This window comes from Zonotrichia leucophrys, chromosome 1A (genome assembly GCF_028769735.1).
Source record: "Zonotrichia leucophrys gambelii isolate GWCS_2022_RI chromosome 1A, RI_Zleu_2.0, whole genome shotgun sequence".
Lineage (NCBI taxonomy): Eukaryota > Metazoa > Chordata > Aves > Passeriformes > Passerellidae > Zonotrichia > Zonotrichia leucophrys.
This window is the reverse complement of record NC_088170.1, coordinates 58747764-58770950: the sequence shown is the minus strand read 5'-3', so window position 1 is coordinate 58770950 and position 23187 is coordinate 58747764. Positions and strand designations below refer to the sequence as shown.

At 40.0% G+C, this 23187-nt stretch overlaps 1 protein-coding gene across 3 annotated transcripts; it reads left to right on the top strand.

Annotated features, from left to right (window-relative positions):
- Positions 1 to 1196: 1196 nt before the first annotated feature.
- Positions 1197 to 22948, top strand: PUS7 (pseudouridine synthase 7). 3 transcript variants are annotated; one of them, XM_064702866.1, is made up of 19 exons: positions 1197 to 1273; positions 2235 to 2485; positions 3872 to 3931; positions 4552 to 4930; positions 6783 to 6867; positions 6996 to 7097; positions 7622 to 7766; positions 9710 to 9727; positions 12002 to 12113; positions 13379 to 13456; positions 15048 to 15176; positions 15348 to 15473; positions 15770 to 15831; positions 16168 to 16328; positions 17212 to 17338; positions 18038 to 18139; positions 20285 to 20414; positions 21456 to 21547; positions 22215 to 22948. In XM_064702866.1, exons 4-19 carry the CDS (start codon positions 4581 to 4583, stop codon positions 22349 to 22351), a joined length of 1956 nt encoding a protein of 651 aa, XP_064558936.1. In that variant the 5' UTR covers positions 1197 to 1273; positions 2235 to 2485; positions 3872 to 3931; positions 4552 to 4580; the 3' UTR covers positions 22352 to 22948. The 3 variants fall into 3 exon arrangements, with proteins under 3 accessions (XP_064558936.1, XP_064558939.1, XP_064558937.1); XM_064702867.1 differs by lacking the exon at positions 1197 to 1273 and adding an exon at positions 1330 to 2076; XM_064702869.1 differs by lacking the exon at positions 9710 to 9727.
- The last annotated feature ends 239 nt before the right edge of the window (positions 22949 to 23187 follow it).

Genomic DNA, 23187 nt, shown 5'->3' with positions numbered 1-23187 from the left:
AAATACCACAGCCATAGTCAATGGCCAAATGACAGCAATGTTCAAATGACACATAGTTGATGTCCTAGCACTGCCTTCCTCCTTGGCACTACAGCTGTCAGAAGAGCCATTATCTGCCCTGTCAATCACTAACCTCCATTGCTGCTTCCAGTCCACTGTTCACCTCTCCTCAGAAGTGCACTGAAGCCATTCCTGATATCCCTACTGGTATCTGGTAGGTTAATTAAGTTCAAAGTGTGAAGGCTGGACAGGGAGGGGGTAAACTAAAGCTCTGTAGAAAAGACAAAGATTTGATCCCCTAGGGTTTTATAAAATAAATAAATCTCCATAGATCCATCTCTGCTCAGACCTAAGGAGAGCTGCATCTTTGCTCCTTTCTTTTTTCCAATATGAGGTCTTTTATAAGCTAGTCATTGAGGAATTCATGCATACCTGGGATTTTTTAAATTCCGAGCAAAGTACTTCATTGTGTTACTTATTCTACTCCATGAGAGAAGGTAAGTACAAGAGATGAGAAAATAAGTTACCCATATACATATACCAGTTGTAAGTCTCATCACTAAGACTGTGAATACAACTAGAGAATAAGAAGTATGAGACGCTAAATTATTAATAGCCTGGCTCAGAGGAAGTCTGAGACAGGCTGGGATTGGGACATGACACACAGGGTCTTAAAAATAAGGACAAATCTACGTGTTGAAGTTAATGAAAATACTTTCCTTGCACCAGTGCTTAAAATAGAAAAGAGGGTAGAAGATGACATTCTGACTGCATCAGAAAAGACTGATAGCACAGATCTGGCCTGGTTTTCAAAGTGATTTGCATAGTTACAGTGTAGGTTTTCAATGGTACATTCCCCTGTCCTGGGACTAATGTTCAATTAGCGCCACGTGTTTCAGATACCAGGAGGCTCAGGAAGGCCTCATCTCGTGTTCACGATTCCCTGCTTTGGCTATAGCCGCCTTTCAGAAATTAAACTTTTGTTCTGCACAGTTGCAGTTTTTCCGCCTGCCTACCCCAGCCTCTTCCCAGGCATCCCGAGCGGGCGGGCGGTGTCGGAAGCGCGGGAAGCAGGAGCAGCCCCTGGCCCGGTCCCACCTCCCGGCCCGGCTCCGCTCCCCGCCCGGCGTCAGCGCGCCGGGGCCGGCCGGGGGCGGGCGCAGCCTGGGGCCGCCTCCGCCCGCGCGGGGCTGGGCCGGGCCCGTTCCGCGCCGCCTCCGCCGCCCGCCCCGCCGCGCTGACGCCCGGGCCGTCCTCCCGTGCCGCCGTGCGGGTAAGTGGCTCCCCCTCGGCGGCTCCTGCCCAGCGGCGGGCGGAGCTGCGCCCTCCCTGCCCCGGCAGCCGCGCGGAGCTCCGCGGTGGAGCCAGGGGGGCTCTGCCTCGGGGATCTTCGCCCCCGCCGGCGCCGGGCTATCCCTGCCGCTCCCGTGTTGCGCCGCGTGTTGCCGGGACCCCGCGGCAGAGCCCTTCCTGCTGCCGCCCCGCCTGCCCCAGCCCCAGCGCGTCCTCCCGCCCTGCCCCGGCAGCCTCGGCGCTCGCAGCGGCTCTTCCGGCGCTGTGGCGGCGGCTCGGCCCGGCCCGGCCCGGCCCGCGGGCTCCGAGCGCCGCTGCCCTCCCCGCTAGGCTTGGCCTTGGGGCGCTGCTGCGGCACCATCGCGCTCCTCTCGGTCGCCTTTTAATCGCACGTGCCTCGTCTCATGAGGAAGCGGCTTCGCACCTCGGCTCCTCAGCGCCCTGCAGCCCCCGCCGTGCCGCGCCAGCAGTAATCGCTCGGCGGTTCTTGTTGCGGAGAGTCAAGTGTTTTATTTGTAGTAGTACACTCAGTCTCTGTTTGAACATCGAAATTGCTGCGGAGTTGATGTTTATGCAGATTCTGGCTTTTATGGAAACACCTGTTAGGAAAAGGGCCGAGACAATTGAGCAGCTGTCAGAAAATAATAGGAGCCTCTCGCTGGCAGCCTGCGCAAGTGAGGCAGTGCGTGCCCGCTCGCTTCAGCGTGCTCCTTCAGGCAATTACCCTGCAGAATTTATCCCGGCGATGGCTGCCGTGGGGCACAGCATAGCACTCTGTAGTATGTGAGTCACTGTTCTGCTGTGAGAACAGTCTGTGTGTGACAGCTCCGGAGTGTTTGTGCCCAACATCAAATTCTCCTAACAGTCTGTATAAATCAATAACTAGGTATTACAGTTTTGTTTAAGAAGCACGAAATTTCTTTTCTTACTACCTTTGGCAGGTGTCTCAGAGGATTTCACTGTGCTGAATGCTGTTTTGTTCGCTGTGTGAAGATACAAGTCATCTAAAAGCCTTTTCCACTTCAGTGCTTTATAACCCAGCCTCTGTAAATTTTGGTACATGGCAAGAGAGTCTGGAAACAGTGGTGAATTGCTTCACTTGGCTATGGCTTTTATGTGTTGTTCCTCTTGAAAGAAGGATTTTATGAACTTTTATTTGAAGACAGACAAAATTGGTGCTTTCAGCTTGAAGGTACATTGTTTTGCTAATTGTTCTGCTTTCCTGCGTGTTTGTTTTACCACTCTTCATGCCATACATACACTTAATTTTCTAACTCTCTCCTTATTTCCCTTTTGTTCATTTATTTTTGTAGCACTCATTTTCAGTTCTTCACTTGAGCAAAACATTTCAGGCGTTTCTAAAACAGTTGTTCCTGCCTTTTTAGCCTAAGCTGGTGATCTCTTCGCTTAGGTGTCCAGGCCATGAAGTCAGCCCTGGCTAACAGCTAACTGGTAACAATTACTTACCAACCCAGCAAATGCTGATTGTCAAGTTAGTTGTGGGACTTCCTTTAACATGCCCTTTAAAATTGGATAGATTATGCTATTTAGTGGCTGGAGAAATAATACAAGATGATGTATGTAGTTCTAAAATACTGCTCCCTGCCTAGATTCATTTCTCAGTAACAGCTAAATCCTATTAATTTAGAAACTTGGTTGTTGTGGACAAAATTGACTTGACATGGGGAATTTAATATATTACTAGTTAACTTTTAATTACCAGTTGGCTGGTGATATATTATGAAGACCACTACCTAAACACAGACTTGGAGAAAACTCCTTTCTTCCCCTTTCCTCCATGGCCCTCAGGTCGTGCTCTGGCCCTTGGGGAAGGCAGTGGTAGTGCAGGAGGTTGGAGTTGGTATATGGAGATTTGTTTCTGCTGCTTGGTTCTTCTGCTCCCATGTGAGTGTTCTCCTTGGGCCCCTCTAGGGTGTCCCTGTCCCAGCGTGGGCACCTCCACAGGTCAGTCCCATCAGGAGTGTCCCTGCTCCAGTGAGGAGAGTTTCCTTCCAAGAGTGCATCTCCAGCTGTGTCCTCAGCAGTTGTCCCCTTCTCCATGCTTCCCTGTGCCTTTTTGAGCACTCTGTCACGTGTCCCCTCCTGTGCTTTCTTTTGCCTTTGCTGCCACTGGCAGCTTCTCCCTTTCTCAGATGAACTGGAGCAGGGGAGCCATGTGCTTGTTGCATGACTTGGAGGGTGGCAGGCAGTGGGTTTATGGAGCCAGCTGAACTGGCCATGGCCCACACAGGGCAGTTTATGGCCTCCTCTGCTACCAAAACCTGCACTTCATCCACAGTACACTCCTGTGCCAGTTGGGTGATGCTGGAAGAAAGGTCCTGTCCATGCCTAATTCTAGGAACCCTGGTTTGCTTTTATACACTTAGAAATAAAACCGAAGTTCTTCCCTGTAGCTTGCTAAATAGTAATAATATGTTGTGTCACTAGGATGGTTATACTTTGGCAGTTGTATTTATTAACATGTCTGTCTGAGTCCATATGTGATTGCATTCATATATGTTCCATAATATTTTTTCCATAAAACCTTCTCAAAAAGTTATTTTCCTCTTTTTTTCAGATCTGAAGGCAGTGGTTCTGCTGACACAAAGGCTGCAACTCTGAGCCCTATTCCACCAGCGTGAGTAGTCATGTTCTTCTCAGAGATTGTTTAATTTCCTTGTTGTTTTGTTTGTCTCACTGATTCAATGATTTTGGTATCTCATCCCTCTTATCTTTTGGGCTGAATTGATGCCACCTTGAATTCTGTGTAGCATTGTGTGTGTTGGAAGCACATAGAAAACAAAGACATGAGATTTCAGGTTTGTGGGATCTCAGCCGTTCTCTCTCAGTCTTTGCAAGATGGAATCTTGATAGAGAAGGGAATAATTGAGAGTAGTCATGTTAAAGAGAAGGCTTGGGAGCAAACAGTTTCTTAGGCACTAAACTGCTGCTGACAGCAGAGCCTGTGTGTGCACAGGCCTGCAGGCAGCCACGGTAAGGGTGTGCAAGAGTGGTCAGTGTGGTACTGAGTCCTGCTCTGCTGTAGTCCAGCATGCATGCTGCCCTCAATGACTTCCTTCTTCCTCCCCAAGTACGTATTGTTTCTAAGTGTTCAAAATGTTTACTTGATGTTTAACTTAAATGCAGAAAGTTTATGGTTTTCCTGAGAAGTTGAACAGGGCAGAGTCCTTGGAGTGAAGTGCCTATGTATTGATATTGCTCTTAGACAGAAAATAAACCTTTCTTCTTCTTTTCCAGGGCTTCCTATCCTACCCTGTGCCTTAAACATGGAAACTGTAGAAGTGAATAGTGTATCCTTGAAACGTCCTCGCTCTGAGGATGATGTGGCCAATGCAGATGAAATTAAAAGACAGAAGATCTTGGAGAAGTCCAAGGCAGAGAACGACTCTGGGCAGAGCATTGAGAATGTAACAGAACAACCCGAGGACACAAAAAGTGAAATAATCCCCACTGAGGAAAGTGAGGAGCAGGAAGAGGAGGAACTAGAGGATAGTGATGAAGATGGAGATCCAGAGAGCTTTGCAGAGATGATGAAGCATGGACTGACAGAAAGTGATGTTGGCATAACTAAATTTGTTAGCTCTCACAAAGGGTTTTCTGGAATCTTAAAAGAGAGGTAACTCTTTGTCCTCTTTCATATGTTAATTCCTTGTGTAGCACAGCTGTAGTTCTCCATTTTCCTTTTTGGACTCGCAGATTGCAGCTGGATTAAGTGGATTTCATTACTTTTTTATTGCTAAAGAATGGTTTCATTTAGGACTTTTCTAGATTGTGGGTTGGTGGGGTTTTTTTGTTTTGTTTGTTTGTTTAGGGTTTTAATTTATTTTCCTGTCAAATGGAGCTCTGAAGAAGGAAGCTCTATATGAGTAGAGATATATGATTACACTGACCTTTGCTGTTTCCTTTGCTCTCTGGCAGTAGCAGAAACATAAACCCTTATGCAGTACACCCACCTTTTGTACCTCTGCTCAGTGCTCATATGAGATGCACTGAAAAATGGCATCAAAGCCATCTTTCCTTGGTTCTTTGCATCTCTGACTCTTTTGTCCTAATGTCTGTAAACAAGGATAGTTAGGCTTTAAATTATTGTCTGCTCACTAATGTCATTTACATAGAAGGGAGTTTCAAAATTCAGGATGTGGAATTTATTATACATATACATTATATATTTATTAAGATGTTTGGTGCTTAGTAGCTTTTTAAAATGAAACTTCTAGATTTTTAAAATTAAAGAATAGCTTTGAATAAAACAGAATGCAAATACAAAAGGTCACTGAAATGAGAATCACTGTTTCTCTGACTTAGCAAAGCAGTTCAGGTTGTTTTGTTTACACACTGAAAAGTTCCTGTGTTTAAATACTGGCTTCATACATAGATAATTTTAAATAAAATGATATATACATATGGATGGATTTAATCTTTATGTGCAGCATTAAGCAGCTAGTGTAATCCTTCTCTGGAAAACATAGTCTGTGCTGAACCTTCTTCTGGGAAATCTGCCAATTTGGGTTGGCCAAAGGTAGCCATGTGGTAGAAAACGCGTGGGTTTGTGGGGTTTTTTTTGGGTTCTAGTTTTTAACACCTATTATTAATTCACTCTTGGCACTTTTATGGAGCCATCACTAGCATGTCTAGACAGCTGCAGATAATACAGGAGAGGACACTCCTCAGGAAAGAATTCTACCAGTATATTGTGTATCTGCACAGAGGGGCAAAAGATTTTTGCCTTTTTGCCATACCTTGGGTGAGGTACAGTAGAAAGCTTCCCATGGTGAAGTTTTATTAATCTTTCAACATTGATAGAATAAGAATTATTCTCTTTTTTTTTTCCCACTTTGCTAGCAAATGCTGCTTAAAATCATTTAGCAGTTGCAACACAAACCAACTGTGCTCTGTTATAGTTGGGCTGTTTTTATCATTAGACATGAGTGACTGAATCGAAAATGTCAAAGTAAAATTCTTTTTTACTGTCATAAAGTATGCAGAGTAACTTTATTTGAATGTTCTGTACAACTGAATATATAAGCAAGGCTGAATTTGTCCTGCCTTCTGTAGAGTGCCTAAAATGCACTTTATTTTGCAGGTGATTTCCAGTGTCAGAGATAATGCAGTAGTTAATGCATTGCACATTGTGGCAATGCAGTAGAGTCTTAATTGCCAGTAATGACTGGGATTGAGGATAAGCATTACTGATTTATTAAAACTGGTGAGAGAATGACTCAGGCTAACTATAGCAGGGTTTGGTGATCTGCTAAGAAGTCTGCTGCATCTGCCTGTGTGTTCCTGTGGTATCCTTCTGGGGGGTGGGAATAGGTACAGCCTTCTCATGGTTGTTAAGTTTGTTTTACATTAATTGATTTACACAGATTCAGAATTTTTCAGTGAATTCTGCAAACAGCTTTTTAGGAAAGGACTTTATGTGATGTGGGATTTTTATTACAAATGTAATGCATGTTTCTTTCTATCAGATACTCAGACTTTGTTGTCCATGAAATAGGCAAAGATGGACGTGTGAGCCATTTAGATGACTTTTCTGTTCCAGTGGATGATGAGGTAAATTCTGAGATAGATTTGGTAATAGCTATGCTTCCTAATGTTCCTTAAGCAAGAACATTGAAAAACTGGAAGTTACTCCATGAGGGTTATTGGATGTTTGTTTTTTCTTCCCAAATATGTATTAGGACCCATCAGAAGAAACATTTACAGTTTTGTCAGACGAAGACAAGCAGCGTTTAGAGGAGCTCCAGCTTTTTAAGAATAAGGAAACTAGTGTTGCCATAGAGGTAAAATTAATAAATGATATCAAGTTTGGGATGGGGCAGAGAGAGGCTGAGGGAGGGAGTAGAAGGTACATCCTTTCTAATGTGTGTAAGGTATAAGAGCAGTTTGAACATGATGTGACAGATAACCCTAAACTGGACACAGTTTGGTGTTTAATTATTTGAAGTCTTACAGATGTACTCAAATTCATGCATGTGTGAGTTGTTACTTTGATTTTGGTGAGACTGTACACAGGAACTTCAATATAGGTTTTAATTCCTGTGGTGTTAAGATTACCTTGCAGTATTTTGTTTTTCTTCTAGTATATTGTTTTTTGATATTTTTAAACATTCAAATATTCCATATATTGAAAGAATAACTATTGAGCTAAATTTGGGACATGGAGATGAGTAGGATTATACCTGGTAGTTTCAAAGAAGCATTCACACACTGAATAATCTTATCTAGCTATTTTTTTTTTCCTTTAAGGTATCCTCCCCTTTTGTATTAATTTATTTGGTTTCTGCATGTATGTGCATTAACACAGGTAATTGAGGACACCAAAGAAAAAAGAACCATCATCCATCAGGCTGTGAAGTCCTTGTTTCCAGGACTAGAGACTAAAACAGAAGATAGAGATGGAAAGAAATACATTATTGCTTATCATGCTGCTGGGAAAAAAGCATTGGCAAGTGAGTTTCAGTATCACAGCAGATGGGTAAAGTAAATGCTAAAATTATCCTCAAAGTAAGAATTGTTAGCAAGTACTTCAAGTGAGTGTGCTTCCTAATGTAGTCTTACTTCATTTTTCCTTCGTTTCAGCTGATGCTGTGTATCTAAAATGATTAGGACCACAAGAAATGCTTTAAATTTAAATTTCTACTTGTTTTTCTTTCCAAATAATTCATCCAATACGGCCATATTAGAAGACAGAATATTATCTTCTACTTCAGTGGGAATAGGCCAAACAGTGACTTTATTTTCAGTATTTTTTGAATTTAACTTTCATGATCTTAGCTGTGTGTGTAAGTGTGTGTTGTGGATGTAAGAGGTTGTAGTTGGAAAATGTGCATTAGATTGATAAATGGTGTAATCTTCACTGTCCTGAATACCAATGACAAAATTCTCAATGACTCGAATAGAGACAAGCATCTTTTTGTTTTCTCAGAGTTATAGTTTCATATAAACATAGCTTTCCATGATCATTACTTCTGCTTCCAAGGCTAATGATATTTGCGGAAAATGATCTTTATTCATTATAGATCACAGTTAATCTTTCGAAATAGTCAAAGTCATGAAGGATTTTCAAAATGAAATGTTATCCACTTTAATCTAGCAAAATAGTGTTTTGGATACTAGGAATAAATTAACATGTTTTACATCTTTTAATGTTATTAAAAATTTGTTGCTACTGTAAGTTTAGAGGATTATCTACCTGCAGAATGGTGCACATTTAACTAAAGATACTAAGGTTTGGTTTAAATTGGTTGTATTCCTCTGTCATTTCAACTTACTACAAATGATGGTATGCAAACCTAACCCTTTAATTTTAAAGACAAAGAAGATGGAAGAACAATAAAGAAATAGAGTAATTTAAAATGGGGAATAAAGTAATTTCCCCTATAATTTAGTTGTTTAAGGCTTGTTATAAGCAAATATGGGAACGTTGTATTTTTATTGGTCCAATTATAATGTGTTTATGTGTCTTATTTAGTCATGTTTAGAAAATGTGTATGTTTGCATGCTTTATGCATGGAGTATGTATACTTACCAGCACAGAATTCTCCTCAGCCAGTTTTGTTCTGCTCGTTTGTAATGGTTTTTCCTCCACCTTTTCCTTCTGCTGCTTCTATTCTTTAACCACTGTTACAGTCAAGTGGATGTTGTTGAGCTGATTTAAGGGATAATATATAAAAGAATTTAAGTATTTGAAACATGCTGAAAAGAATTTAGTGGTGTGTCTCTAGGATTAAAACATAATGTGGAGCACCATCTTGTGATGCAGAGGAGCATCATCTATTTAAATTTGGATTCCCAGCTGTGATGCTGCAGGCACCTGTGCATTTGTTGGTGGAGGTGTCAGTTTCTGTGAGTGTGTGCAAATGCTTATGGATGTAAGATTGAAGTTCTTTTTAGTCAGGATTATATATATCTTTCTTGTTTGTATAGGCACAGACATGTCTTAGTCATGAATGGACTCCCCAGGCAAGAAACATTTCAGAAGTGTAGAATATTGGATTATTAGCTGAGATGCCTGATTACGTTGTTGATAACATAAAACATTACCAAATGTGCTTCCTAAAATTTAAAATCAGATGCTGCTTTGTTTCTATAGTCAGTTTATCCTCCAAATACTTAAAATTACTAAATTGTCAGTAAACTGTTGTTCCATCATTGTCCACAAATTAAGTTTGTTGCATCTCCAATTGAAGCTTTCCATATGTTCACTGTTTGCCTCTGCACGATTCCATTCCATAATTGTCTAAATTGTCATCCACCGCCTAGCTGTTGGATGCTCCCTGAAGCATAAACAATCCCATAACCATAAACCTGCATGTTCACCTCTAAAAACCCTTTGACAGTCTAAAAATTAAATGCTACTCTTTTGTACTCTTTATGCTCTGCATTGGGACAGAGGTCAGAACTGCAACAGGTAAGAGACGTTGACATTTCATACTAACAAAAATGAAATGCCAACCATTGTGACCTCCTAAATAGCAACAGGACTGGCCAAACTTGTAACAATTTCTTAAAAATCCCTACACATAAGTATTACTTAAAATGCCCTGAAACAGCCAAGAATTATGCTTATTCTGCCTCTTTTTTGTAGTGCAGTATAGGCAGTATTCATTTGGTGCAGAGAAAGTCGGCTAGTAATAAGTGATATGAATTATCAATTTTTTCAGTGCATGTTGACAACTATAGTAAATTTCCCCATGGATTTCAGTTAGCCAAGCCTTTCCCCTTCAGCCCCTACTTCAGACACTACTATCTGTCTTTATACAACTTTAAAAACATTTATCACACACCCTGCTACTAAAAAAGAGCTTCCAAGCTTCGAGTTTCAGCAGAAAGTTTGGAAATACAATTTTATTGTCAGAAATGTAGCATGACTCTGAAACACAGCAATGAGGAGTGCAAACTGTCCCACTGCTCCACCTACCCAGTTGAATGCTTTGCAGTATTGGATGAGGAATGTTCGAGTATCAGGACTGTGGCTGCAGCTTCCTTTGGATAGGATCATGGCTGCGATGCCCAAAGCATGAGGAGCCCATTGGTCTGTGTGGTACCTACAGAATCCTTTTAGTGTAGAGCACATTAGGGCTCACTTCTTGACATGTGTTGAAATGACCATGTGCAAGATGTAATAGTTAAATATAAAGAATGGTTCCAGCTGGAGGGGGCTCTCCTTTGTGAATTGAGCTGTGCCTTACTCTCTTCTAATTGCTGAGATCTTAGTGGAGAACTTGGCTCTTCCAGCTGAGTGCACTGTTGCATTGACTGAGTTTGAGTAGTGCTGCCTCAGAAGGGGAGACCAGCAGGAGTATGAGGTCTCCAGTTCAGGTCCAATGAAACTCTGTGGGAGGGGGGCTGTCCTTAGAAACTGATGGTGCAAGGCAGGTGATGCAATAATTCTAGGTGACTAAAACCTGTGCATATGTATTTTTATACTGTAGCATCCAAAATTTTCTTTGCAGAAGTGTGTGCGTGAATGGCAGCTTCTCAAAAACAAGCAAGAATTAAACATACTTACTATCTGTGTGGGATATCTGGACTTTGTAAAACCAGTGTGAAAAAAAGAGCAGTATTTCCCAAGAACTTCCTTCCTGCATTGGTATTTGTATATTGAAATAAGGCTGGCTTTTTCAGTTAGCTTTTCCTGTTATGAAAGATGCTTAGGCCTTTTTTTTTACAAAACCAGGTATGTCTGCTTAGTGGCCAGCAAGAGATAAGGGACTTCTGTTTAAAACAAAACAAATTCTTAGTTTTGTTCTTAAATAACAAGGAATTGATAAACCTCAGAATTGAAGGAACCTCACAGTTGGTTGCTAAACCTCTGTAGAATCAGTCTCCCTTCCCATTAATGCCATTGACAGTGGATTATTGGAAACTGAAAGTTTTGTCTCTGGTGGTTTTTAATGTGCAAAAAAGAGCTTAACAAATCCTTGACAGTTTCCTTCCTTCTACAGAAAATGTCACATAGTAGCACAGAATTGTAAATCAGTTGTTAATCTGTGGGATCTGAAGTTATTTCAGCCTCTGGCCTTTTCTAAGCATGGCACCATACCTGCCATGGATTGTATGTTCATGTCTCTTTTGTACCAGATTTCTTGCTCCCATTGGATTTTAAAAAAGAACCATCTTAAAACAATTTTTTGAGCATGATTTCTTAGGGTTTTGTAGTGATATGATTCATTCTTTTGTATGACACACAGAAAAAATACTACAGAAATAAAGAATATGTCTGTACTATAAATAATAATGGTAGTCTTCCCACAAACAGGGATCCAGTGGTTCTCAACTATTAATTATAGAAGGAGCTAGAAGAAACGTGGTGTAGCTTCTATTGCTGAAAGTCAGTATAATGAGAATGTTTTTGAGACATTTAATCAGGTGATACAGCAATTAAATGACTAGGCTATATTTTCAGATAATTTCATGATAAAGGAACTGTCACTATTTCATTCAGGATTTTCTAGGTGACAGAACTGATTAAAGAGAAGTTTACAGTCCAGTGAAAGGGGAGGTCTTTTCAATGTGCTTTACAGCTTTTGCTGTCAGTAATTAACTCTTTCCTTTTTGTTTTTTTTAAAGCAGATGGAAATTAGCAGAAGTTGTATCTTGCATATTTAAAGTAAATGTGGTTGCAATTGCAAATATATTAATTTTTTTTAAAAGTGACACTTTAACCTTTTTGCTTTTAAAGATCCAAGAAAGCACTCTTGGCCAAAATCTAGGGGAAGCTACTGCCATTTTGTACTGTACAAGGAGAACAAGGACACTATGGATGCCATCAATGTCCTATCCAAATTTTTAAGGTAAGGCTGTTGTTTCTGCCATCCTGGCTGGCATGCAGCCCTCTCCCTCCATGTTTCTTGTTGCTGTAAACATTATGTTTCATAATTATGTAAGAGCAACACAAGTGATTGCTGTTCTCTAATTTGTAGACAGCTTAAAATGAAAAGTTACTTTAAAATATCAAATGTTAAATATCGAAGTTTTGTGAGGAGGTGAGAATGGAACAAAATGAGCCTAAGAAATTTTAAAGACTACTCTACTGCTTCAATGGAAAAAGTCCTCAATTTACATTGGCTGATCTGAGAAAGGCTTGGCAGCTGAAAGCCTCAATGTACGTAACGTGAATTAAAAGCCATTTTTTCCCCAGTGTGTGAATATATGCAAGTATGTTATGAACCTGTCAGATATTGTTGTGATAATATGCTGATCAGTTCCTAAGCAGTTACAGTTGATAAACTGTTGTTCCATGTATTAATTTCTCCATGGCAACACAGGCTTAGTTCCTTTCACCCCATCAAGTGCAGAAACAAAAAGATTTGCCAAAGCATGACATGAGCACAGTGAATTGCAGAGGAAGAACAGTTTTAAAACTGGGTCAGTTCAGTGATCTACTCATAAGGAAACTTCCCCACTTTTCCCTTTGCCCTTCTTGTCCAAAAAACAAATTTGTAATCTAGACCTTAACCAGTGAGCTACTTCATGTTGGTATTGAGAACAAAATGGCAAGGGCATAGTTGGGTGTAAGACTGCATGTAATGGCAATCCTGCTACCCCCTGGAGCCCTTAACTGGCATAACTGGAAATACTCCATCTAACACAGGCTGTAAAGTACAAAGTGAAAAGGAAAGGAAATTTTCCTCTCAGGGACAGGAGTGGGTCAAATTTTAAATTAACTTCTCATAGTCTCTCATACTGTGCAGGCATGGTATTCAAACAAACATGTTTGAAGTTAAGGAAGAAGTGGACACGATTTTTTTTTTTTTGAGTGAAGTTGGTGGTGACTGTTCATTTCTTTATCCAGTTAATGCATATAAGGAAGTACTTCAAAGTTCATGTTTTGCAACCACTGTTGTGTTAAACAGAAGTTTTCTTGTGTTTTATGTACTCATGGGTGAGATTAGAAAATGTCACACACATGTCAAATTGTAACCCAGTTCTGAGGAATGTAGGTATATTTTTCTCTTTTTAACTTATAAGATCAACAATTCTAGGCAATTATGCTTAAAATTATGTTTGATCTCTTGCTATTTTAATATACATAATATCTTTTACTGTTGCTTTTAAGAGTGAAGCCAAACATATTTTCCTACATGGGAACTAAAGATAAAAGGGCTATAACAGTTCAAGAGATCGCTGTTCTCAGGTGAGTAAAAGTACAGTCTGGAGGATTTGCACTTCTGCTGTGGTAGCGTGGATAAATACCTAAAAGACTCAGTGACACAAATGGCAGGTACAGGTCCTGACCTTGTAAAGCACAGGTGGAAGATGCCACAATCCTTTTGTATTCTGTGATTACTGGTGATATTTTCAGTCAGTGGTGCTCTGAGTCACGGGCTGGTTGCGTGTACTTGGCCGAGGCAGGGGGACAGATTGCCTGCCTGCTCTTAGGCTGCTTGGATCTCATGCAACAGCAGAAAAACAGAATGACATGGTGAAAATTATGTCCCACTTTCTTCCTGGCTTTTGTTTCCCCCTCTCTACAGCTAGAATCCTATTTTCTTTCCCACTGTACACTCTGAACAGTGCCAGAGAAGGCTGACACTGCCCTTGCTCATCTGTGAATAGCCAGAAGGGGCAAAAAAATGATGAGGAGTTTTTCCTGCCTTCACCTACTCCTTTAAGTCACCTTCTAAGAGAAAATAAAATTTACTTTGTCATATTCTAAGATAATTATATGGTTTCTGGGCACTTTAGGTTATTATAGATCCATAACTGGGAATGGCAGATGTCTCCCAGTCATGTATTGTAATATCATTTTAGCTGGCTGGAATATCCCACCTGCACTACTTTTTACAACTTTCTGAAAACCACATTCCTTGAGTGAGGAATTCACAGCTTGAAAGCCAGAGGTTTGATCAAATCCTTGTTAAAAGGAGAACTACTACTGAACTGCTCATATATTTTCTCCCAATGTTCTGTATGTGTGTGCATTAACATATATAAAAAGAAATTCTGATTTATCAATTGTGAGAAGCCCCAGATTCACGTTGATGCAAGGTAGCTTTGCAAATTGGTAACAGTTAACCAGATGTGTGGTGTAGCCATCTCAGGTGCTGTTCCATTTACTTTTTAACATTATCAGATTGTGTTGTGTCCAAGATCTCCAGAGTGCTGTAGGTGTTGTGTGGTGCCACAGCCCCTGGTTCTCCTGCACAGGGGAGAGGACACTGCCAGTTGCCAGCCTGCTCTAAGCTGAGTATGCTGGCCATGCTGCTTCATCAACTCCACTGTCCTGGTAAAAAATTAGCAGAAATGTCCAAGAGCAGCTTGGTGATGCAAAGAACAGGATATGCTTCCAAAAATAGCAGCAACAAAAATGGCAGATCAGTGACACGTTGGATTCCATGTTCCTTCATCTGCGCTAGGCATACACAGTAGCTAATTTTACTTAACTCTGTATTTATAGCTGTGCTGACTGGGGTGGAAGTATTCATGAAATAGTTACTCAAATTATGCAGAGTTCAGCTTGTGGGGTCCAGTATACATCAATACTGCAATATAGATGTGAAAAGACAGTGCTAACAGTCTGTCACAGTATACATTTTCTTTTGTATAAGTACCCTTAAGAATTATGTATTATCTTCCTTTAGCTCTTTCATTAAAGTATTTTGAAAAGGCAACAGTAGAAAATTGGGGAAACTGGACTCACTGTTTTTCATTTTGTAATGGCAGCTTTTCTGTATTTATCTGCTTTTCTAAGCATAGGTTGGTCACTGATGTCTGTTTCTTTTTAGAATCACTGCACAAAGACTTGCTCATTTGAATAAATGCTTGATGAACTTCAAATTAGGAAATTTCAGTTACAAGAACCATCCACTGAAACTGGGAGAATTGCAAGGAAACCATTTCACTGTTGTTCTCAGGTAGTGTGTTAGTGGGTATTTAGATGGTTCTGTTAAAAGGTTTTTTTTTCCTTTAAATAGATAAAGAAGTTTTTTTTAATTTAAATTAATGTTGAGCTTTAATATAATGGGCATCTCAAAATAGCATAAACCCTTAATCTGTCTATAACTTTTTTTTTTTTTTAATGCTAGAAACATAACAGGAACTGATGAGCAGATAGAGCAAGCAATGCATTCACTCAGGGAAATTGGATTTATTAATTACTATGGAATGCAAAGATTTGGAACCACAGCTGTTCCTACTTATCAAATTGGCAGGTATGTGTTGCTTTCATCCTCCTCCCCTTCGTTTTTTTTAAAATTTTACTCTTATCACCATGTAACTTAATGTATTTTTGGGAACATTTTTCTAACATATTGCCTGTACCAGTTTTAAATTTAGATTCAAGAAAGATCTTGTTTCTGAACTTGCTTCAGCAGTTATCTTGCATAATAGCACTACTTTTAATATTGCATAAGTCTAAACACTAATACATATTTTTTGGATCCATTGGCTAAATCCTTTTAAAATAGTTCTAGTCAATTCTTAATACACTTTCCTGTTTGAATCCTAGAGCTATTCTACAGAACAACTGGAATGAAGTAATGGATTTGATATTAAAGCCACGACCAGGAGGTGAGAACTGAAAAATGATACATGCTGTGTTTCTGCCTCTTCTCCAGTAAGCATATGTTTAGGAAAAGCTTGAGCCAGTTTAGCAATTGGAGAAGCAATCTTTAGACTCTCCCTTTTCTGCCTCACTTTCCTTGCTGTGCAGTTTCTTGCAGTAGGGCTAGAAAGGGACCTGAATACTCAGTGTTTGCTCTGTGTGACCTCAAGTCTTCTATGATTCTGTTCATCTCTAATTACCATGACTGAAACTTTATATTTTCAACTGTTTTAACAAAAGGTGAGATAGATGCTTTTTTTGGTGTATAGTTAAAATGTTTCTATTTTACATCCTTGTTCTAGCTGAAAAGGGATATTTAGTCAAATGCAGAGAAGAATGGGCAAAGACTAAAGATCCAGCAGCTGCCCTCAAGAAACTGCCTGTAAAAAGGTGCGTGGAAGGACAGCTTCTACGTGGACTCTTAAAGTATGGAATGAAGAACATAATCTCTGCATTTGGCATAGTGAGTGTAAAAGTTGGGTGGTATTTACTTGAATAAGCATTCTTTTGATGATATCAGGATGAATTTAAAATAGACTCATTGATGCTTGATGAGTTGAAAGTTAAGTTTAAAAATCTTTACATTTATCCTGCCTTTCTGCTGGAAGTACTGGTGTGTAGTAACTGATGACATCTCTAATTAATGTATGCATAATGAACTTTCCAATTTATACAACAGTTTCTCTGGTATGTGGGCAGCAATGCAGTTAAATTTAGTAGCTATGTATAATACAGATCTGAGAATTGTGCAAATGTTCAGTTTCAGTGTTTTCCTGTTGCTTTAAAAGTATAAATCAAACTGATGGTGGGTTAATGAATCAGTCTGATATGGAGGTGATGGATCCACTTGTCATTTTCAAGTGCTGTAATCAAGATCAAGTCTTTGGAGAAAATACCTCATCACTAGCAAACTGCTGGGCCCATTGTAAGATCTGGGGGATAATTTCTTGTTTATGAAGAAGATAATTAGAATAACACAGTGCTTTCACAGCTGCAGAATTTACTTAAGATTTCAGGAGCTTGAATATGAATTCAGTGTTTTATAATAGACCTGTATGTTTGACCTGTAGAGTTAAAAGTGTTGGGGTTTTTTTGTAAATTTAAGCACAATTCTTTTTTGTGCAGATTTCAAATGTGTAAAAGCACTATTTCTTCACATATCCTTTTCTCAAAAATATTAAAAAAAAAGAAATGTATATCAAGAAATTGTGCATGTCTTTTTGCTGGATAAGGCAACATTTCAAATATGCACCTTTTTGGTTATGATTGTCAGAAAAACAAAAAAATACCTCTGTCTAGTGTTTAATATATCTATCTAGTGTTTAATTTTTTTTCTTTACCTCTAGATACCAAGAAATAATCGTTTAATGTACATTCATAGCTACCAGAGTTATGTGTGGAATAATATGGTGAGCAAGAGAATAGAAGAATATGGGCTTAAAGCTGTACCAGGAGATCTCATACTTAAAGGAGGTAAAATCAGCCAAAGCCAGTGATGCTGTATAGTTCAGATTCCTAGGCAAACAAGGCACGTAGTTTGTGTTGTGTCAGTGTTTGTCTGATACTGCTTACATAGCTTCTTTTCTCTCACCAGTTTTGGCCCAGTGATAGCTGAATCCCTAGGCCTGTTTTAGACAAATTGTGCAAGGGATTGGAAGTTAGGTATTAGACTTCCATGAGCTTTTTGTTAGCTTGTTTTTTCTAATAACTGGATAGGGAAGAGAGACTATGGAGGACTGATTATTCTCAAAAATGACCTCAAACCTAGTTGAGCTGTGAAGGACTGTGGAAGGACATGATGAAATTTTTACTTCAAAAGTTTTTGATTGCTCCACTCATTTAAAACTTTCTTTGCTTGTATTTGCTCTGGCATTTCCTACATTCTCCTTTTTGTATGCCTGGTGCATGGAAGGGGCTGTTCCTTTAGCAGTCCTTCCTTCATGTAGCTTTAAGTCACTGGAAGCCAGGCTGTGATTCTGTCAGTAACTGTGACAGCCTTGGAGGCTGTTACTTCTTTTCTTAGAAATGTCTGTTAAGTGGAGATAAAACATGGTAGTTATCTTTCTCAGAGTAAGCTTATTTCAATCAAAGGCTTTATTTTAAATTTAACTGAAGTTCACTGTCACAGACATCCTCTATACTGGTAACTTCATTTTTCTGTCCTGACTTTAGCCACAGCTGTTCACATTGAAGAAGGAGATGTTGATAACTACACTATCCATGATGTAGTGATGCCATTGCCTGGATTTGATGTTATTTATCCAAAGCATAAAAGTAAGTCTTACTGTTAACTGAAGTACTTACTCTGAAAACATAAGTCTTCTTTGAGATTGTTCTTAAAAGGAAGATTGGATCTACTCAACCTTGGTGACTTTTAAAGCAATACTTCACTTCAGATCTCTAAAACATTAATGTCAGCCTTTTGTTGCTGCCAGGGTGCTCTGCTCAGTCTCCTTCCCACTGGGAATCCCAGATGACTGCAGAGCAGAGTTTCTCACTAACCTGTACCACTGCAAGGATTTAATCAGGTACAGGATTTTGTCCTTGATGAATTCCATGAGGTTCCTCTTGGCCCATTCCTGTTGTGCCTCAGTCCCTCTGAATGGCAGTCCTCTCCTTGCATGTACTGAATGCCACCCCAGCTTGGTTTAGCCTACAGATTGGTTGGGGTGAATCCCAGCTCTCCTCCACTATTTCACAGGACACACCTCAGATCCTTGAGGAGCTCTGCTTCTAGGTAGAGCTGCAGTAAGTAGTGACTGTGCTGTGAGATGCTGAGGCAGACAGCTGTTACCCACTTAGCAATGCACCCACTGTAATGCTCTAACCTGGGACACAGAGGTGCTGTGGGAATGCATTGACAGCCTTGCTGAAGGCAGGCAGCAGTCCCTGCTCTCCCCTCATCCACAGGTGTTATAATTTCATCATAGAAGACAGTAGTCTTGGTGGGTTTCTCCCCCTTTCTCCCTTTCTTTCTCCCTTCTTTCTCCCTTCTTTTCCCCCTTCTTTTTCCCCCTTTCTTTTCTCCCTTCTTTTCTCCCTTTCTTTTCTCCCCCTTTCTTTTCCCTTCTTTTCCCCCTTTCTTTTCTCCCCTTTTTTCTCCCCTTTTTTCTCCCTTTTTTCTCCCTTCTTTCTCCCCTTTCTTTTTCTCCCCCTTTCTTTTTCTCCCCCTTTCTTTTTCTCCCCCTTTCTTTTTCTTTCTTTTTCTCCCTTTTTCTTTTTCTCCCCCTTTTTTTTTCTCCACCCATTGTAGTGTTCTAACATGGTGCTGTGGGAATGCATTGGGAATGCATTGACATTCCCACAGCACCTCCCCTCATCCATAGGTGTTGTAATTTCATCATAGAAGACAGTAGTCTTGGTGGGTTTTTTACTTTTTCTTTTTCTCCCCCTTATTAAAACCACAGTCATTGTATTCCCAAAGAGTATTAATTCCCATTATTTTTCCCGGGGACCAGAGTGAGCCTGACTGGTCTGTAATTCTCTAATTATCATTCCTGCTCTTTCTGATGTTGGGTGCAAGCACTTGTTTTTCCACAGTTGTCTGGGACATCCCTAGATCTGCACAATCTCTGAGATGATAGAGAAAAACTTCACCATGACATGAGGCAGCTCTCTCAGCCACTCTAACCCTTCTCCCACTGCTGGTAGTCCCTCTTTCTTAACCTTGCCTCTAAGAAGAGAGGCCTGGGGCACTTTGCTGGTCAAGGCAGAGGCAAAAAGGCACTGAGACCATCAGCCTGATGTCTGTCACTAGACCAGCTGCCCTGTTTAGCACCAGGCCATTGCTTTCCCTGCAGTCTTTCAGTCCTTATGTTGCAGCTGAACTCCTCCTGGTCTTGATGTCATTTGCTGCTTTCAACTGTAGCTGAGCTCTGGCTTTCCTAACACCATTTCTGTGTGCCTGCACAATGCTGCTATAGTCCCTGTTTGTAGCTGGCCCCAGGTTTCACCTGTTCTGTGTTATAGATGAGGTCAGTCATGAATTCCCTGCACGTTTTCCTCAATATTGGATTGAACTGTTCTTGTACTGTCAATTTGTCAACTGATTTCTCTCTGCTGCTTTTTAATGAGAGAGTAATGGGTAGTCTGGCCCTTTTTTTCCCCATGTACCTGAGATTAGTCCTGTGAAGTCTAGAAAATTGGAAAGCATATATGAGTTAGCATTTAAATGTCAATAAAGTATTTTGTAAATTTTGTTTTCAGCTGAAATTTGATTTGATGCGTTGTTACTGCCTATACTAACCAGGGTGTAGAAGTAAACAGGTAATAAGATCTGCAGTAATTTTAAACTTCTGTGTAGCATTTATCCCATCTGTGCTGAAAACTCCTAGATGTAAGGGAAAGGAACAATCCATGAAAACAGTTTAAATTTGCCACACTACATTCTCTCCTATTAAATATTTTCCTCTCTTGCAGTTGGTGAGGCCTACAAGGAGATGCTGGTAGCTGACAACCTTGATATCAACAACATGAGGCATAAAATCAGAGATTACTCACTTTCTGGAGCATACAGAAAAATTATCATTCGGCCTCAGAATGTCAATTGGTGAGTGGGAGCATAAGGGAAATTACACTTGAGTTGACAGCACAGAGTTTATTTAAGTACAAAACAACATGAGACTGATCCATGGGACAAGCACAGAGGCTGAAACATAGCTAGAAAGGAATCTCTCTGCCCTTCTCTCATGTTTTTAATGCAGCTGAAGTGGAACTATACCCTTATTTCTTCCTTGGTTCTCTCATTCTGTGGTGGAGGAGTATCAAGACATCTTATCTAGTTGTTCACTCCTTCCAAGGGCTTGCCTGAACACTTCATAGGTAATTACTTATGTTGAGAAAATGGTAGAAAATACTCAAAACAGGATTTTTTTTGTAGTCTTGCTATGAGAAAGTTGGTCTCCAATTACCTGTCAGTCAGAAAAATTTGTATCCCTTAACCCTACTAAATCACTATTGTTGGAGATACAACCTAGTTTTCATATGGCAACCTTTTAAACAGGGAACTGTACAAATGTGCAGAAAGACATGATCACTGATGCACAGAATTAAATACAGAGGCTTTAGGAGAGAGCACAAAAATAGAAATACTTATATACTTGAAACATCAGCACTAATTAATATTAAGCTTGTCTACTTCCCAGTTAGTTTTTCAGCCTCATGGTTACATACAGGATTTCTGTTAAATGAATGGCAGAAACCATGGAATGTGTCCCTTTCAAAGTTTGGATGACTATTGAAAGGCTTCAGTCCTGCTAGGTACTCTTAGAGTTGACACCATTGTTCCCTTAATTTAATGAGCTATACTTCTTGTATAGCTGGAAATTCTGTCAGCACACAAGGGCAAACAGATGAGTTATGCAAAGAAACTTCTCACTAACTTAAAATGTTTTTTTAATCTTCATAAAGCCAGGGCAAGTCTTCTACATAAAGCTCTACCCATTATTTTGCCTAATTCAATTTCAGTTGTAAATGCCAAATTGCAATAATAATAACAACAACAAAATAGTGTTATAATAATACATATTTATATAAAATGTGTTAACCTAAATGGTTTAAAGTAATGATAAATTTTATGTATATTATAAAGGGAAGTTGTTGCATATGATGATCCTAAAATCCCATTATTTACTACGGATCTGGATAAACTGGAAGGAAAACCATTACCAGTTCTCCCTACAGGTAAGTTGACTTTTTGCTGGTTTGCAAATTGGAAGTTAGATCTGGCTGTTGCTTTCAACTGCTACATATTCAAAGCTCCTTTAAGGAAGAGCTTTCATTTAACTGTTGCTTGTTAAGCAGTGGTAACAATGACATCTAAGGCCAGGCATCTAAATAAGGACCCTGATTTCTCAAGGGTGCAAACCAGCTCTCCAGCATCTGTATTGACTGTTACATTTTCTTACAGGCATCTGTAAAATCAAGTAGATGCTTAACAGTAAGTGTCTGCTATTAACAAAGGTGGAATTAAGTCACAAATTGTCTGTATACTGAACTTGTATTATTGGTGCTGAGCACAGATGACTGAAATACTTAACTCTGGTCACAAGGTGTTTTAACACTGCTTTCCAGGCTAGGGATTAAGTCTGAAAGAATGAATGTGTGCTTTTAGAAGAAGAAAACTCTGAAACCACAACTTTGTCCTGAGAGAAAATGTTAAAAAATGGTTTCACGGAATTTTTCACTGTGGAGTATAAACAGGAGTGTGATGATGGTGGTTGTTTTGCTTTATGGGCAGGGGAAGTTGGTTGTGGAAGCTGTTAGTTCAGTTTAGATGGCATCTGGAATAAGCATTATATATGACCTTAACCACTTATTCTTGCTTTTTGTCTCTTGTACCTGCTAATAGATGGCAAATTCAGGGCACTAAAGATGGAGTTCTCCCTTCCCCCCTCCACTTATGCTACCATGGCGATTCGAGAAGTTTTGAAAATGGACACAAGCATAAAAAACCAGACACAACTGAATACTACCTGGCTGCGCTGAATGAACTGCAGGATGACTTAATTTTAACAAAGTGTTTTCTTATTTACACGTTCTGTACAAATCTTTAAAGAGTCACAGTAAGAGATTTGTATTTTTTTAAGTTTTTTAGTGCTAGCATTTAACTTCAGTAGTCCTTTGCAAGATGGTGACTGTAATATAATACAGATTTTAGTGACTGGTGCTTTTTACTGAATGAGTAAGTTACCTGAGCTGTAACATGGGCGCATCTTTAGAATTGTGCTTATAATGGCATTAGACTTGGAAGAATGTTTAGCTTGCTTTCTTTGGGCAAGCACTGAATGTTTTCATGAGGAAGACTTCAGCCACTCTTGAAGTCTTTTCAAATATAATGCATTACATGGGGAAAGAAGGATTACAACAAAATTAAGATACTGATGAACATATGTATTGCTGGAGTTTTGCTGGTAGCATTTGCACTGATGCGGTAGCAGATTCTGTTAGCAAGGCTTTTGTGTGCTGTAAAGCTGTACAGCTCTTTTAAATAGTTCCACTTTTCATTGAGAAAATACTTGTATTTTCCAGCTAATACCTGTACCAAAGAACAGGTACTAAAAATAAACTAACCTGAAACTCTGAGCAGTAAGTGCTTCCTTTGCGCCTGTCCCTTGCCCCTTGCTGGCGAGGAACGAGCCGGCCTTCGTCTTGGGGGGAAAAAAAACATTGTGCAGCTGTTCTAAAGAGCCCTGGCCTTTTCAGCCTAGTGCAAACCTGTGCTGCAGTCCCGTCGCCCGCCACAGCGGCTGCGTGCGGAGGGGTGGGGAGGCCGTGAGGTGCAAGACCGCGTCCCTGGGGCCGGGACAGCCCCCGAGCGGGCC

Excerpts from the sequence above, each read along its gene's own strand:
- PUS7 (XM_064702866.1), top strand. The coding sequence starts at position 4,581 with ATGGAAACTGTAGAAGTGAATAGTGTATCCTTGAAACGTCCTCGCTCT. Across the intron at positions 6,868-6,995 it reads CTGTTCCAGTGGATGATGAG|GACCCATCAGAAGAAACATT; the intron begins GTAAATTCTGAG and ends AATATGTATTAG. Across the intron at positions 18,140-20,284 it reads TATTTATCCAAAGCATAAAA|TTGGTGAGGCCTACAAGGAG; the intron begins GTAAGTCTTACT and ends CCTCTCTTGCAG.